The sequence below is a fragment of the Berghia stephanieae genome, chromosome 1, assembly GCF_034508935.2.
Source record: "Berghia stephanieae isolate SIO BIC M18660-M18661 chromosome 1, UCSD_Bste_1.3, whole genome shotgun sequence".
Taxonomy (NCBI): domain Eukaryota; kingdom Metazoa; phylum Mollusca; class Gastropoda; order Nudibranchia; family Aeolidiidae; genus Berghia; species Berghia stephanieae.
The window spans coordinates 42,703,627-42,718,706 of NC_088360.1; the positions used below are offsets into that span (position 1 = coordinate 42,703,627).

The window sequence follows — 15,080 nt, forward strand, 5'->3', positions numbered from 1 at the left end:
TTTAATGCAACCCAAGCTAATCTTTGGCTCTATGGGTCACATGGATTTAAAAGAGTATCATTGTAAAATATATGCTCATCTTATGCAGAATTTATGTAGTTTGAATATGACATTAAATTGTCATTATGTAATTCACAATTTACCACACTTATGCTATAAACAAAAAGGATTCAAGACCATTAGGTTGTACACCGTCAGTGGTGTATCATCTTAATGTACATGCATATTTATATCTATAATCAGATGCAGATTATAATAAGAAACCAAATATTATTATAAATAAATATTCAATTTCTAAAAATATATATAAAGGTGATGATATCCTACATTCATTTTAATTAAAACTCACCTTGTTGCAATTTTGGGGGTCCCGATAGCTCAGTTGGAAGAGCACTTGCTTCACAATCAAAGGGACTCGAGATTTATTTTTTTCTGACCCACCTGTCCACCCAGCAGTGATTGGGTAGCTGGGTCTATTTGATCTGAAGTACTTTGCAAAAGACTAGCATCCTATCCATAGGGTAGCAAGCAAATACTATTGTCCATTTCACGCTATAGAAACTGGGATAAACTCTGACTCCGTGAGTTTAATGGCTCTGAAGGTTATTTTTGTTGTTGTAGTTGCTGTTGTGATTTGATTTTACTTAGGGACTGAAAGGCTACGGTTATCATAATATAATTGCCATCAAACTCCCCCTCCTCCATTCATTTTTGTCTGCCTTACACTTGCAAATGTTATGCTATACTTTATTCATCATGTACTTTATATAATTGACAAACCTCAGTAACACTTGCAGTATCCCATCCGCTGGCACACATTTCTCCATGGTGTGAATCAAGTATCTGAACGACGCATGCAGTGGGCTCTGCTCACCAGATTTGGCCACTTTTCTTGGGGTTGGAAGACTTCCTATGACTGGAACAGGTAGGAGAGAACCCATTCATTTATAATGGTAAGAAAACAAGATGAATTTTTATCCTGATATTTACTTTCACAGGGTTAGTAATAAATAGTTTATTTGTGATCACAAAAAAGTTATCAAACAATATGTATAATTGGCATTCGAAAAAAAAAAAAGAACCAGAAAGAAAGAAAGAAAAAGCATCATTGACTTCCAATATTTATTAGGATTACATCATAATCTTTCTGTTTTGTTTTTTTCTTTCTGTGTCTGACTGTCATATCCCCTCCCCTAAAAACACACACATCATAAATACAGCTGCTAATAATTGAGGAATGGGACGGTGGTGAATTTACAGTTTAGGACTTTGAGATGATAATGATTATTATTATTATTATTATTATTATTATTAGTAGTAGTAGTAGTAGTAGTAGTAGTAGTAGTAGTAGTAGTAGTAGTATAGTAGTAGTAGTAGTTAGTAGTAGTAGTAGTAGTAGTAGTAGTAGTAGTAGTAGTAGTAGTAGTAGTAGTAGTAGTAGTAGTAGTAGTAGTAGTAGTAGTAGTATTTATTTCATACTTCGAGGAATGCTTGGCTTAGAAAAGGGCAATGATCAATCTGATTTCTTATTTCTTTCTTTACCTTAAAATAAGAATCAATGACCTGTAAGAGATGATCTTTTATCAGATAAATTAATTCATTGTCCTGATTTAATGCAATAATTTAAGGAAATAGAGATGAATAGAAAAATACATTTCAATTATTATTGATTGTTGATGTGATTAAAATACTCACAACTGCCTGACAAACTTCCACGAGGTGAGGATGACTTTGAACCACCCTCTTCCAAAGTAGCATCGAGTTGTTCCATGACAACCATTGGTCCCCCTGTCCCGCCATTTAAGGAATGCAGGACTCTATCCACGGATTTTTTAATCTCTGCTATTGTTTTATCCATATGGTTGGTGTAGCTGAGCTGAAGGGAGGCACATGTTGTATGAAGATGATGCTGCAGACTTAGTCTACCCAGATGTGGATCAACATTTCTGTTATCTACTGGTGGCCAAATGTGTGGGCTGTTACCTTCACTGGTTGCAGCATGGTTGATCAAATCAACAATAGTCCACAGTAATTCTGTGTAGCCACTGATGCCACTGTGAACTGCTTTGGATGTCATTTTGGGGTCAAAGTTACTGGCTGATCTTGGAGAAGGTAAGGATTCCACGGACGACTGAGGTTGGCTGGGAAGTTGTTCTTGCGCTTTCTCTTCCTTTTTCCACTCAAATGGTGACTGGCTTGGTCTTTCCCCCTCTGACACTGCACTACCCAAATCACTATCGTCCAAAAGTTTTGTTTTTGTTTTGATTATATCCAGCATTGTATTACAAGTATCCCAGGTTCTGCAGGACGTGAACAAAAGATCTAGCAACACAGCTGAGACACAATCAATGTTGAACAAAGAAGAGAAATTCTTCCTAACAAATGGCGTTTTTAACTTAGGAACAGATGGTATTGTTGATGATGTGGTCAAGTCTTCAACGATATTAGACAGAGAAGCAGATGCCACACCAGCTGATGCAGCTTTAGCGAGAGCTTTCACATTCCTCTTCCCAACTTTCTTGGGTTTAGGACTAAGTTCTTTTGAATCCTTCTCCAACAGCCAAATTCTTTCAGCACTCTTTACAAACAGCTCGGCAAATCCAACTTCACTTACTTCTGGAATTTTTTCATTGATGTGAAACAACTGAAATGTAAAATGTAATATGGATTAAATGAAAGCTAAATAATAATGTTTCTTTCAAAATTGGCAATTTGACATCAAAACCAGTCAGCTTTTCTTCGAAAAGTTCAAAACTAGAATTAAAACCTTCCTCAATCAGATTTAAGGACCATGATTACATACCCAAGAAAAAAATAAAACAAAGAAAGAGGGGTAAAGAGTTAAACGGAGAACAAAAGTAAGCAATTCATCCCGTTGTATATCATATTAAAGTTCAACTTACACACAGGCACTGGATTATCAGTAGGAGAAATACAACCACATGTTAATTATATATGCAAATATATAGCAATAATGCAACTTTAAATATTAAAGGGTCCTGATAGCTCAGTTGGTAGAGCACTTGCTTCACACGCAAAGGGACTTAGATTAATCCTGGGTGCAGTCGAGATTTTTTCTGACCTTCCTGTCCACCCAGCAGTGATTGGGTAGCTGGGTCTGTTAGATCTGATGGAAAGTACTTTGAGATAGACTAACTAAACTCTGGATCCATTCCATGGGCCTCAAGGCTCTGAAGGAAATATTAAAGACATTCTATAGAGAGTTGATATACAGGGGGAAAAATATAATCCACAAAAAGATACATCGATTTGACTGTCCTTGAGTAAAATACCCAAAGGAGATCCTAAACAAAATTAAAGGGCTGCTTTCTAGGACAAGGACACAAAGCCAAAGAAAAAGGCATTTGAAAAAGGTGGATATATGAGGCAGCAAAGAAATGGACACATTGTAGTTGAAGACTATGACGTTGAAATTATATCTTTTAAAATCTCGGGAGTTTTACAATATCTACCAAACATGCTCAAAACGCTTACCAAAACATCCCTAGCCAACAGCACCACATAACTCATAGGACTAGTCATAATGCTAGTAAAATTATATTACATTTTATATCAACAGAGACAATTTTTGACTCATTTAAACTTGAGTTCACTGAGAGAATGTGAGTGAAGAGAGTTTTTTTCCAAGGATTCAACTTTGTGCCACAGTACTCAAACCAGGGACCTTCTGGCCCCAAGATGAGTGTCATACCAATAAATCAAAAAGATTAAAAATAGTGAGATTATTTCGTTTTTAAATGTATACAAGACTTTTTTCATTACCTTGATAACTTCAGCAGCCTGAGATATCTTGTTCTTAATGAGACTGAACACCAACAAACTTTCTGGAGGGGCCATCATGCGAGATATTATATTGGATGAGAAAAATCGTCGTGGATGATGATGTGGTGAAAGAGCTTCTTCGGCACCTGGTGACACATTTGGAGCTGAAAATATTCATGGATTAGCAATTTTTAAGGGGAATTTTATATAAATATAACACATATTATAAAGCTTACATTAGTAGTAGTAGTAGTATCATTCGGCTACACTTCCATGTTCAAGGTATCAATCCAGGTTCGGAAGTCATCATCACATTTGTTGATGGTTTCAATTCCCCCCTTCAAGTTTTGTCTCTGGGCAATCTAGTACAGGTGGTTTGCATCTTGTGGTGCTTGGTTGCACTTTGGGCATGTTGGTGATTCTTGGAGCCCCCATTTGTGCATGTTGGCAGCTGTTCTTGTATGTTTTGACCGTAGTCTATTTGCAGCTACCCAGTATTTTCTTGGTTGATCCTGTACTTACATTAAAAAATACTGCATTTCACCAAGTTCAAGTTCAAGAGTGTATTTAAGCCTTTTCAGACCAATAACCATTTCTCTCTGAACACAAAACATCTTCATTCCTTGATAATTCCTAGATAAATGAAGTATTAGCTTAAAGCTGGGAACCAAAAGGAAGGAATAAATAATTAAAATGACAGCTTATCTAAAGACTGGGGGGCGAAGTGGCAAAGTGGTTAAGGCATTGCACTGTGACCCGGAAGGACCCAGGTTTGAGCCCCGCTTCAGGCACTTTTGTTTTTTTCCTTGAGCAAGATTATTAACCCTCAATTTGCTCACTTGGACAACATGGGTGATTCGTGTTGACATCAGACATCTTGTTTGATGAGTTATCTATATTCCTTCATGGAATGCCAAGGCAACGATATCTTATGATGTCGTGGCAGAAAAGGCATAATTTTTTTTCTTTTTAATTATCTAAAGACTGCAGATACACAACAAAGAATATTTCAAACAGAAAAGCATCATCAACCTTTAAATAAATAGAAATATAAGCAGTAATACAATAATACAAGAGTTGATAGGTAAAGTAATGAATGTTGACAAATGAAATAACATGGAGTTTGGAAGGTCAGGAAGAACAATGACTTCAGAAATGTTTACATTTAAATTCATCATCGCATGGATAGGACGGATATTAGAGATTACAAAAAAAATCAAGTAAAATACATTTCCCAAGGAATTAGTGCCACAGTGATGTATAGAGGAAAATTAATCCATAATCCTCCTACTTCTTCAAAGAAACGGACTAAAATAATTAAAAATAATCAAAATAACTTTAAATTCCAAAAGTAATCAGGAATCTGGGAAAAGACTGTATTTCAAAATCGTGAGAAATCAGATGTTTTTTGGGGGTTTTTTTTTTGACCAATTAAAACTCATGAGGGACAGCCAGTATATTTTTTTAAACATTAAAATTACTCAATTTTTAAGGAAGAACAGAAAAGAAAACCAAAAATGTACTGTAACTATGATATGTGTTAAGCCTATGTACCAAACAAGCTTGTGCTCTGTGACACTTCGCAAGTGGAAAAAAAAAGGTGAAAACATAAATATACAGTACACGAAAAGATATACACACAGACATCTTCATTGTACACACACAGACAAAAACAAAATACTCAGACACACACAAATACATATAATAAACCCGACAAAAAAAGAGATTTTATATAGAGGAATTTCCACAAACAAGTATATTGAGAAAATACAATTAAAGAGCCTTTTCTATGGATTCCATAGCAGGAGGACTTCAACCTTGAACCAACATGTCGGTCGGAAATCGAGTGTCACAAGATTATAGTAGAAAGCCACACATTCTTGTATTACTTGAGTAACAATTTCAAAGCTACAAGATGTCAATCTAGTAACCAAAGTATGATCATAAAAACAAAGTGGTTTCATTTCTTTTCTGTTTTGTTTTTAAACATCTAAACCACATTTAAAAGTTAATAATTTTTTGTTTAAAATTACCTTTTTGTGGTGACAACAGGTGTACCTCTGTCAAAAGGAAGGAAACATCATTCTCAGTTACATGGACAGTCTCCGTCAGAATAAACCCTGACTGTTTTGGGATTGCTGCATGAGATACCAGCTGGAATCTCCACCATGCTTCATGAACAGCTTGTGTCAGCTTAGCCATCCGTCGACTAAATGAATCCTCTTTAACTGTGGAGAGCCCGGAGTCTTGCAATGCCTCTTCCACATCCAAATTTACCAAAGGCATTGCATTAGAAGAAGAAGAAGAAGAAGAGGCAGATAAACTTGATGGTTTCATTGATTTACTTGCACCACTTCTCCCTTCCTTTTTCATTTGTATCAAAGTGTAACGAGCACTGTTGAGATCAGTTATTGAATCCTTCAACAGGTGAAGAATATCACGGACAGGATAGTCAGATAATAAATAACCAACAGGACTGTTGAATAATTCTACATCTGAACAGGTAGATAAGTGTCTTCGTTTACCAACATTGATACTCCCTGAACCTAAATTAGACTTCTGAGATTTATTTGAGGTTGTGAATCCCTGATCATTATTATGAGACCTGTCTTTAAATCCAGAATAATGAAGTGATTCAGTTTCACCTTTTTTGGATGATGAGGAAGCTCCTCCACCCTGTTTTGGATCAACAAAAGGCTCATCATAATCCAAGCAACTAGGACTGGATTGTGTATCTGCAAGTGTGATATTTAAAAACTTTTCTGATTTTCTAGGAAAAACTTTTGGCGTTTTTTCAACAACTGGATCATCAGCAGGATCATCATCAGATATCAGAGAAGCATTTAAACTGTTGAGGTTGTCACTGCTTTGTTTGCTGTCCTCGTCATCCCGGTCACTGTCAACCTCTGGACCATCACCTCGCTCACTCAAATCTTCATGGGTAAGAAACAGTAAAGAATAAATATCCTCCATTACCTCCAATCTGTATGACAATGGCTGAAGTGTGGATAAATATTCCTTGACTTTATTCAGTTTAGTCGTCACAAACTGTTTGTACATCTTAGGAAAACTGTCTGGACTCTCCATCTCAACAAAATCTCGGTGATTTGAATTCTCAGGACTCGAACAAGAATCTTCCCCTTCACTGGAACTTGGAATTGAGTCATTTGTAAAACTTTTATATAAACTCTTGACTTTGATTGCTCTTTTGACTTGAATGGGATTCAACAGTTTATGTTCGAAATTGTCAACACAGAATAAAATGGCCTCCATGACATTCTTGATAGCACAGTAACTCTTAAATATCGAAATGTCCTTCTGCTGTTCAATATTGACTGGTTCTTTATCAGCAGAAGTGACTTCATCTTGGAATGTTACACTCTTTTTACTGCCTTCTTTTCCTAAAAACAGAGAGAAGAAAATTATGTGAATGAAATTTAAATGACATTTGCAGCTTAGATATCCAAACTCAAAATAAAGTTAACTGTGTGATTTATTTGAATAACAAAAACCATTTCTTATATTGTAAAATCAAATTTGCCCAATGTAAGAAAAGAGACAGTTTTGTTACACCAGTGTGCAGTAACACAAACTGTTATAGTGCATTTTACTTTTTAATACACTGAAAATTCAGTAAAGTCCAATCTCACAACACTAATGGTCTTCTACACCATTCAACAAAATGTGTTTTTATCACATCTACACATCTTTTTTAAGTTCTCTTTTGTATAATTTTATGTAAGATATTTGACACACTACTATTATCACCAAGAGTATATAAGCAAGTGAACTACATTATCTTTTGATTCATAATTAATAATCCTATCATTGCTCTTATTGTGAAAATTGTAATGGTATAAAATTGAAATTGTTATGACCAGGTGAGTGAACTCACAGAATTAGTTAAAAGACAATGCCTTTGACTCAACCCACTTGATTTCGTCAATCAGAGTAGCCAAATATATTATTATTATTATTATTATTATTATTATTATTATCATCATCGTTATTATGATTATTATGCTTATTAAGTTTATGATGATGATGATGATTATTATTACTTTCAATTTTAAAACAGTCATCATCGTCATTAAATAATGGTGACATTCCTAAATATAGACAAAATGATCAAATCAGACACTATCAATAAGATGGCGAATGTCAAAGTTTCACACACATATATCACATGATTTAATATAATTAAACAATATTTAATTCCTACTATATCATAATAACAAAATATCTTACTTTTATCCGTGGATATATTGTTCAACAAGTGCAAAACTTCCTGGGCATCTAAATTTCCGAGATTGGTGGAATGGTGTAACATGTACAGGACTGAGTGTGTCTCTAGACTCTGTAACAATTCGTTGGCCTGTCCGCCAGAACTGGATTGACCCAGCTCTAGCAGGGGGCTGGGGAGACAATGATTGAAATGATGACAATGATGACTAAGATAGTTGTTATATTCAAAAGGTGAATAATCTAATTACAACAACAACAAAAACATGAAATTGATTTAGCTCTTGAACCGCTACAACAGGGGTGAAAGCGTGACAAAGTGACAATATTTTGCAAAGGCCTAAAAACGACAAGTGAAATTACCCTTCTGCGATATTCAACAAAATAAGAAGAAGCCATCCAAATTTATGGTCCCTCACTCAAGAGTGGATACCCATTTGCACTCGTTCATACCATTGACATTGAGACAGTGAAATAGTCTCACATCTCCAAAGAAAGAAAAATACTGTGGTCTGTGAAATCTTCAAAATTGAAGTTACAGACTTAAAAGGAAGAAGAATAAAAGGCAACTGCAAAGTATATACAATATCATGATAAACTCCTAAAACATAGAAGGGTTCTTTTTTCCTCTCTGTCTATGAAATATCCATCAAATCACCTTCTAATATATGAGGTGGTAAAGATCATAGTTTTAAACTTTTTAAATTTATAAAAATAAAATAATAAAATAGCTTTATTCATCCCCAAGGGGAAATTTGTCTTAAGGGTCTATTCCAAGGGAAGACTGAAATAACCCATGCATTAGCCGCAGTGCAGCACCGTAAAGTGAGCTAGGGCAAGATGACTTGCACAAGGTCACGCAGCACAATTGATAATCAAACTTGGTATCTTACGTGTACAAAACAAAGGCTACACCACTGAGTTACACTGATAAGTTCACAAATGTGGGTTTCAGTTGGTTAATAACATGACAGTAAATTATTTCATGCAAAGTCGGATGATTGGGGGGGGGGGGGTTTCAGTACAAAAAATGGAAATATGTCATAACTCCCATTTTCATTTGAGACAGCATGTGACAATTTAACCAGAAGGTACAAATTTGACATGCTGACATTTTGATATAGAGACCATTCTTTTTGCTTTAATTTGATGCATGGTTCATTGATGTACCATTGTTTCTGGCTGAGCTAGAAATCGGTAGATTCCTGCAAAACTCAGAGCCAAAATGTTTAAATAGATCTCCCCCTTGTGAAAAAGTACCAAATTACCAGATTTCTTTTGCCAAACTTAAAGAAGTGGTCAGCAATCGATTGCTCTTTCAATTGGTGAGAACAGGGTATGTCCTCTTGAAAAATTATTTTGAAATACTTCAAAGACGTTTTTTTTTTTTGTTTTTTGTTTGTTTTTTAAGTGACCTAAAAACTCAAAAATAATAAAAAATAAATACTTAATTAAAAAAAAAAATAGCATTTCAACTTTTTTGTTGCTTTTAAGAAACATTAACAGTTTTCTCAATTCAGTCAGATATACCTTCCAGGCCGAACTGTCCCATGCCATCACGTTTGATGTTTTCAATAAGAAATTGGCATGACCGAATGTATGAACAGTACCATAATTCAAACATTTAATTTTGCATACTAAGAGTGCACCAAAAGGTGTTGATTGTTGATAAATCATCCTTACCCAGCTCTCTCCAAACACCAGTGAATGAGGTCAAGATTATAGGCAAGCTTTCTACAGCTGGAAGCTAAATTTGCATTGGGATTCTCAATCTTATATTTGAAAAGGAGGAAAAAAATAGTTAAGTATGACTATAACATTTGAATAAAAGCTTTAAAGACAAAAGAGTTACACAAGTCTTAATAGTCCCAACTATCTAACCCCGTTGATTATATTTTTCTCAAATCAATAAATAAAAGTTTTAAAATTTTCCTCTTAACTCGAAAAAAAAAATTGATTGTAAGAACTATTGACTAAAATGATTTTTTTTCCAAATTACAATGCATTTTACAGTCGGATGACTCAATTGTACTCGTAGATGAGCAAGCAACTGTGAGTCAAAGATAGGTAATTTTCGTTTTGAAATGCAACCAAAATATTACTAACAAAACGTATAAACTGATTTTTTAAAACAACAAATACTTTAAAAGAAGAAACATTTTTTTTAAAGTATTATCAGAGAATAAAGATAAAATCTAAGTTGTTTGTGTCAGTATTCAAAATTCAATAAAGTAGAAATAAGCGTAAATTTCCACAAACACTATGTACAACCTTATCTTGCCACAGATTCTCCAACAATGTCCTGGCTTGAGTAGAATTACGACAGAATGACCAGCCCATGAGTAACACTGCTGCTTTCAATGGGTGGAACTCAGGGAAACTTAAAAGGTCCTGGAGCTCCATGAACTGTTCTGTTTTCACCAAAGACAGACTTAGATCCTGGTCAGAGAAAGTGAAAGATTCAATTTAAGAAGTCGTCAAATGTATATTAATATTTCACTACTCAATACTGACATCTAATAAGATCATTAATTTATCCCATTCCCACCACAAACAATATAATCTGATCTAATTTCTTTTTCCTCTTTTGCTTTTTGTTTCGTTTTTTTTTTCATTTCAAAAATTCTCTTATTTCAATGACTTTGTATATTTTTTAAAAAGTTATAGAAACAAGCTAAAGCTTCACAAAAATATAAAGTGAAAAAAAAAAGCATATTATTATTTTAAATACAAATTCTCATTACGTTGTCTAATTCTATAATTATACACACATACGGCACTCCAAGAAAAATCCTACTAAACATGTCACAGGGAAATCAAGTTTTGATAGCATAGGCAAATTACCCGTGCTAATCTTGGCAATCTGCACTTTATTTCATGTGAAACCCAACGATATGAGTATTTCAAATTTGTAACGTAAGGAAGATGGAAATTGGAAAAACAACTAAAGAGACTTTACCTTGTTTCATTGAAGTATTGGTGATTGAAAGCACTATATAAAAGTATTTAAAAGAATGTTAAAATTTGATGAAATAAAAAAAAAAGATAATGATGTCATGATTTCTCTCATAATTAAAAATCGTTATTCTTTGAAAACACCAATGTCTGTAAAGTGTAAATACGTGTGACTTGACTGGGTTTTCCTGTGGTGTCATGAATGTCTATACAATAACACAATTATAATTGATTTACCAGTACTTCTCCAAGAAAGTGAGTCCTGCGTTTGTAACACAAAACAAAGAAATCCCTCCAGCATACGTTTCTGTCGAGTAATGTCAGCAATTTCAGATGGAACTTGTGCTTCTCTGATAATGTTACCAATTCTGGACTCAACTTTTTGAAAGTAGACCGATCCAAAATCTGAAGATAAATGATAAAGATAACTTTATTTTGTCATAATAGCAACAATACCACTAAGAATCAATACTATACAAGCCCTTAACTATATAATATAACAAAGGCAACCCTAAAGGAAAGTAAGTAATCAATGCCAAAAAAACCACGGGAGCATTAAAATACTAATGTATTAATTTACATTCTGATTCTGAATTGTCTCTATTTAATGCATAACTCTAACAATTATAGAATGGTGTGATGTTCCAACTGCTGTTTTTCAATATTTTCCTTTCTAAAATATAAGTAAAATTGATTTTATTTTAAAAATCTGACTTCTTATAAGTGTACTGGGGACTTCAATAGACCAGTTGGTTGAACACTCATTTCAAAAGCAAAAGTACTGGTAACATGACGATACAACCTTTTCAAGCCTAAACCTGATTCTATGTTAACTGTTGTCCCTGACAAACATTTTTTTTTCTTCTTCATTTATTAACATCCAAACAGACTCAAAGCCATAGTAATATTAGTACCATATGATTTTACACCCAATACTGGGAATGATAATGACCCAAAGAGAGCCGAGAGAACAAGTCTATAAGGTCATTGCCAGAGGTCAATAAGTTACCACTTTTCAATCAATTAAAAATCCCATTATTACACCCATTTCTCATATGAAAGAAAAGTTAAGAAAACATACTGTGTTGTCTACTTGCTATGTAAGTAATTAAAATTGCTATGGGGTTTTTTTTTTGTTCTTGTTGTTTTTTGGGGGTTTTTTATTCGTTGTATTTATTTATTTATTTTATGAATGTAAAGTTTCTAGAGCTGCAAAAATCAGGGTAAGACACTACTGAAATGTCATTTATTATTAAAATAGAATGGAATATCACATAATAAAATATTTATTTGCACATCACGTCATCAATTGACCCATATTTTAACAAGAACAAAGAAGAAATGGGTGTTATAAATAAACATTACTCTACCTCCAAATACACCTTGGTGAATTCATCAAGGAGATATGAACTCTGACGTCCTGAGATCAACGAAACAATTTCATCTATTAGAGTTTGACCAGTTTCTTCCTGCTCCTGATTGACTGCTAAAGTCACCAGTCGAGAGAACAATTTGCGCAATTGCAGGTAATTCCAATACGGCACAGGGTCATAAAAGGAGAGTATCACAAGAACTTTGTCAAAAACATCATCTGGGCGTTTCTTGGGGTTTGAGTGTGCATCATCACTTTCCAATTCATCAAGAAGAGACAACATGCAGTCAATGAATAAACCTGATTTTTTAAAAAATAAATTTTTGGAAAAGAAATCAATGATGAATGGTTAATGGTAAAAATATTATTACACACAAGATGTGTAATTATTGATATCGTATCGGTTAAGGTCAAGTAAACAGTCCAAATAAAAAAATATTTGAAAAAAAAATGAAAAAGAAGACAACAACAAACAAAACAATAAAAAAAACCCACCAAAAACAACAATCAGATAAACAAAATAAGGTAAAAAGAAAACCAATTTGAAAGCGCTTAAGTCTTATACCATACTGTCAACACTCGTATCAATAATAAAATGATCTTTCAATATATTTTTTGCCAATACAGATGTTTCCAACTGGGCCTGAAGTGTATGGTTGTACAAAACAATAGCTGTGTCTTCTCCTTCTTCAATTCTGGTTAAAAAGAATAACGTCATGGAACTTGAAATGATTTTTTTCCTTTGTACCTCTGTAAAAATCAAAATGGGACAAAATAATAAACATATGCACACACACACACACACCACACACACACACACAAAAAAAATACTTGAGCTTTTATATAGTGCAATATCCACTAAGCATGTTCAAAGCGCGTTACAAGGGGCCCCTGACCACCAGCGACACGTAACATGTAGAACGAGACATGACGCCCGTTAGGCGATATTACAATTTTTTCGGACAGAGACAACGCTGTTAACAGCCAGGTACTCATTTCACACCTGAGTAAGGTGAGAGAATGTGAGTAAAGAGCCTTTCCAAAGGACTCAATTATGCACTGAGCGAGGCTCAAACCCAGGACCTTCCGATCCGAAAGCGAGTGTCATACCACTAGACCACATAGCCACACGTTACTATTATCATAATATGAGGTACAAAGCCTGCTATACCTTGTAGTAATTCATTTTCCCGGCTATCAGACTTCCCCTTGTCCACCATGAGGGCTGTGACGAGACTGTCCCCAAGACTGGGACAGGCCAAGATGGTGGATTTGATCACACCAAGACAATCCTCTGTCAAGAACTCTGTTGATGTGTTGTTGCTGGATGTACCAGGGAACTCATCAGATGATGCCTGTACGCCTTGAACATTGTGGTGTTTTTGGAAACATAGATACAGCTCCTGAAAAGAACAAATGAGAAAAATTGATTTAAGTAAAAAATCTTTGTTTTTAATGTGAGCATTTTTAAAAGCGCAATATTTACTAAATGTGCCAAAGCATTTTATAAGGGTACCCTAGCCAAAAGCAACGCTTAACATGTAGGAGGAGGGATGGTGCCCATTAGGCGATATTACATTTTTTTTTCATTCCTATAGACATTAAGTCAACAGCCAGGTATTCATGTTATATCTCAATTCATTGAGAGAATGTGAGTAAAGAGTCTTTTCCAAGAAAACAACTATTGCACCTCAGAGTAAGACTCGAACCTAGGACCTTCCAATCTGAAGGTGTCATACCACTAGACTACAATGTCGTACAAGTGTTGGAAATGAAAATGATAATTCCTCCTTTTAAATCCCTTTGTCTTCTTCTGGGGGTCCCGGTAGCTCATTTGGTGGAGACGCATAGAGACCATAATCAGAGGTCAGACAGAAAAAGGCATGCATTTTTATAAGAGAGAGAGAGAGAGAGAGAGAGAGAGAGAGAGAGAGAGAGAGAGAGAGAGATGCCATACCTCAAGCACTTGTTGATCTATGTCTCCAAGGTGGAAGAGAGTCATACGAAAATCTATGTCTTTGGAAAGGTAGCTGACATGTGCCTCCTGTTCAAGAAATTGAGAACAATAAACGTAATATTATCTTTTTTTTTTTAAACATCCATTCTCTTATTTTTCAACAAGAAAAATAAATAGGCGAATAAATAAAGAACAATGCATAAATGTCGTGCAAAGGTATAACACATTTTCTCATAGAAAACTTTCACTCAATAACTGAACCTTATAAAAATAATCCCCGTCTTTTTTTTTTTCAAACTTTAACCGAGACACCTTAGCAATCTCATGTTTCAGAGAAGTTGAGAGACATTTTAATCTAAAGGTTCATTAAAGGAAATTGAAGGGGTTAGATCGACGTTTTCTTATTTGCAGGTCTGATACCCCTTTTTATTATGGGCTCATTGTTGTAATGAAAATACTTTCAAACCAATAATATCCATTACAATAATGTTAAATCAAGCCAATAATTGCGTTCAGTTATTAGACCTGATAATAAGTGCACTTAGGGTTTGATCTACGCAGCAGACAGTGCCCAAGACCAGTTTGCTCTCAAATCGAGACATCGTCGAAATGCCGAGGATCTTTCTTTTCTCCTGTAGTTCAGCAACTTCTGCATCTTTAACTGATACGGAAAAAAATATAAACTGATTCTGCAATTTGATTTTTTTTATCACTGGCATCAACACTATCGTCAGTCGCCTCTTCTAGAAACGGCCGAACTGGACTTGTGCA

The 15,080-nt window shown here is 34.6% G+C and overlaps 1 protein-coding gene across 5 annotated transcripts in view; it reads right to left on the reverse strand.

Annotated features, from left to right (window-relative positions):
- The window catches only part of LOC144975106 (uncharacterized), a 64,261-nt gene that overhangs the window by 40,567 nt on the left and 8,614 nt on the right, over window positions 1-15,080 (reverse strand). For all 5 annotated transcript variants that reach the window (XM_078918869.1, XM_078918849.1, XM_078918878.1 and 2 more), the window contains exons 3-13: window positions 14,310-14,396; window positions 13,524-13,755; window positions 12,351-12,652; window positions 11,218-11,385; window positions 10,297-10,464; window positions 9,709-9,797; window positions 8,032-8,198; window positions 5,817-7,184; window positions 3,784-3,947; window positions 1,696-2,644; window positions 781-916 (exon numbers count right to left, since the gene is read on the reverse strand). In XM_078918869.1, coding sequence (XP_078774995.1) covers window positions 781-916; window positions 1,696-2,644; window positions 3,784-3,947; window positions 5,817-7,184; window positions 8,032-8,198; window positions 9,709-9,797; window positions 10,297-10,464; window positions 11,218-11,385; window positions 12,351-12,652; window positions 13,524-13,755; window positions 14,310-14,396 — 3,830 coding nt within the window. The remainder of the gene's footprint in view (window positions 1-780; window positions 917-1,695; window positions 2,645-3,783; window positions 3,948-5,816; window positions 7,185-8,031; window positions 8,199-9,708; window positions 9,798-10,296; window positions 10,465-11,217; window positions 11,386-12,350; window positions 12,653-13,523; window positions 13,756-14,309; window positions 14,397-15,080) is intronic.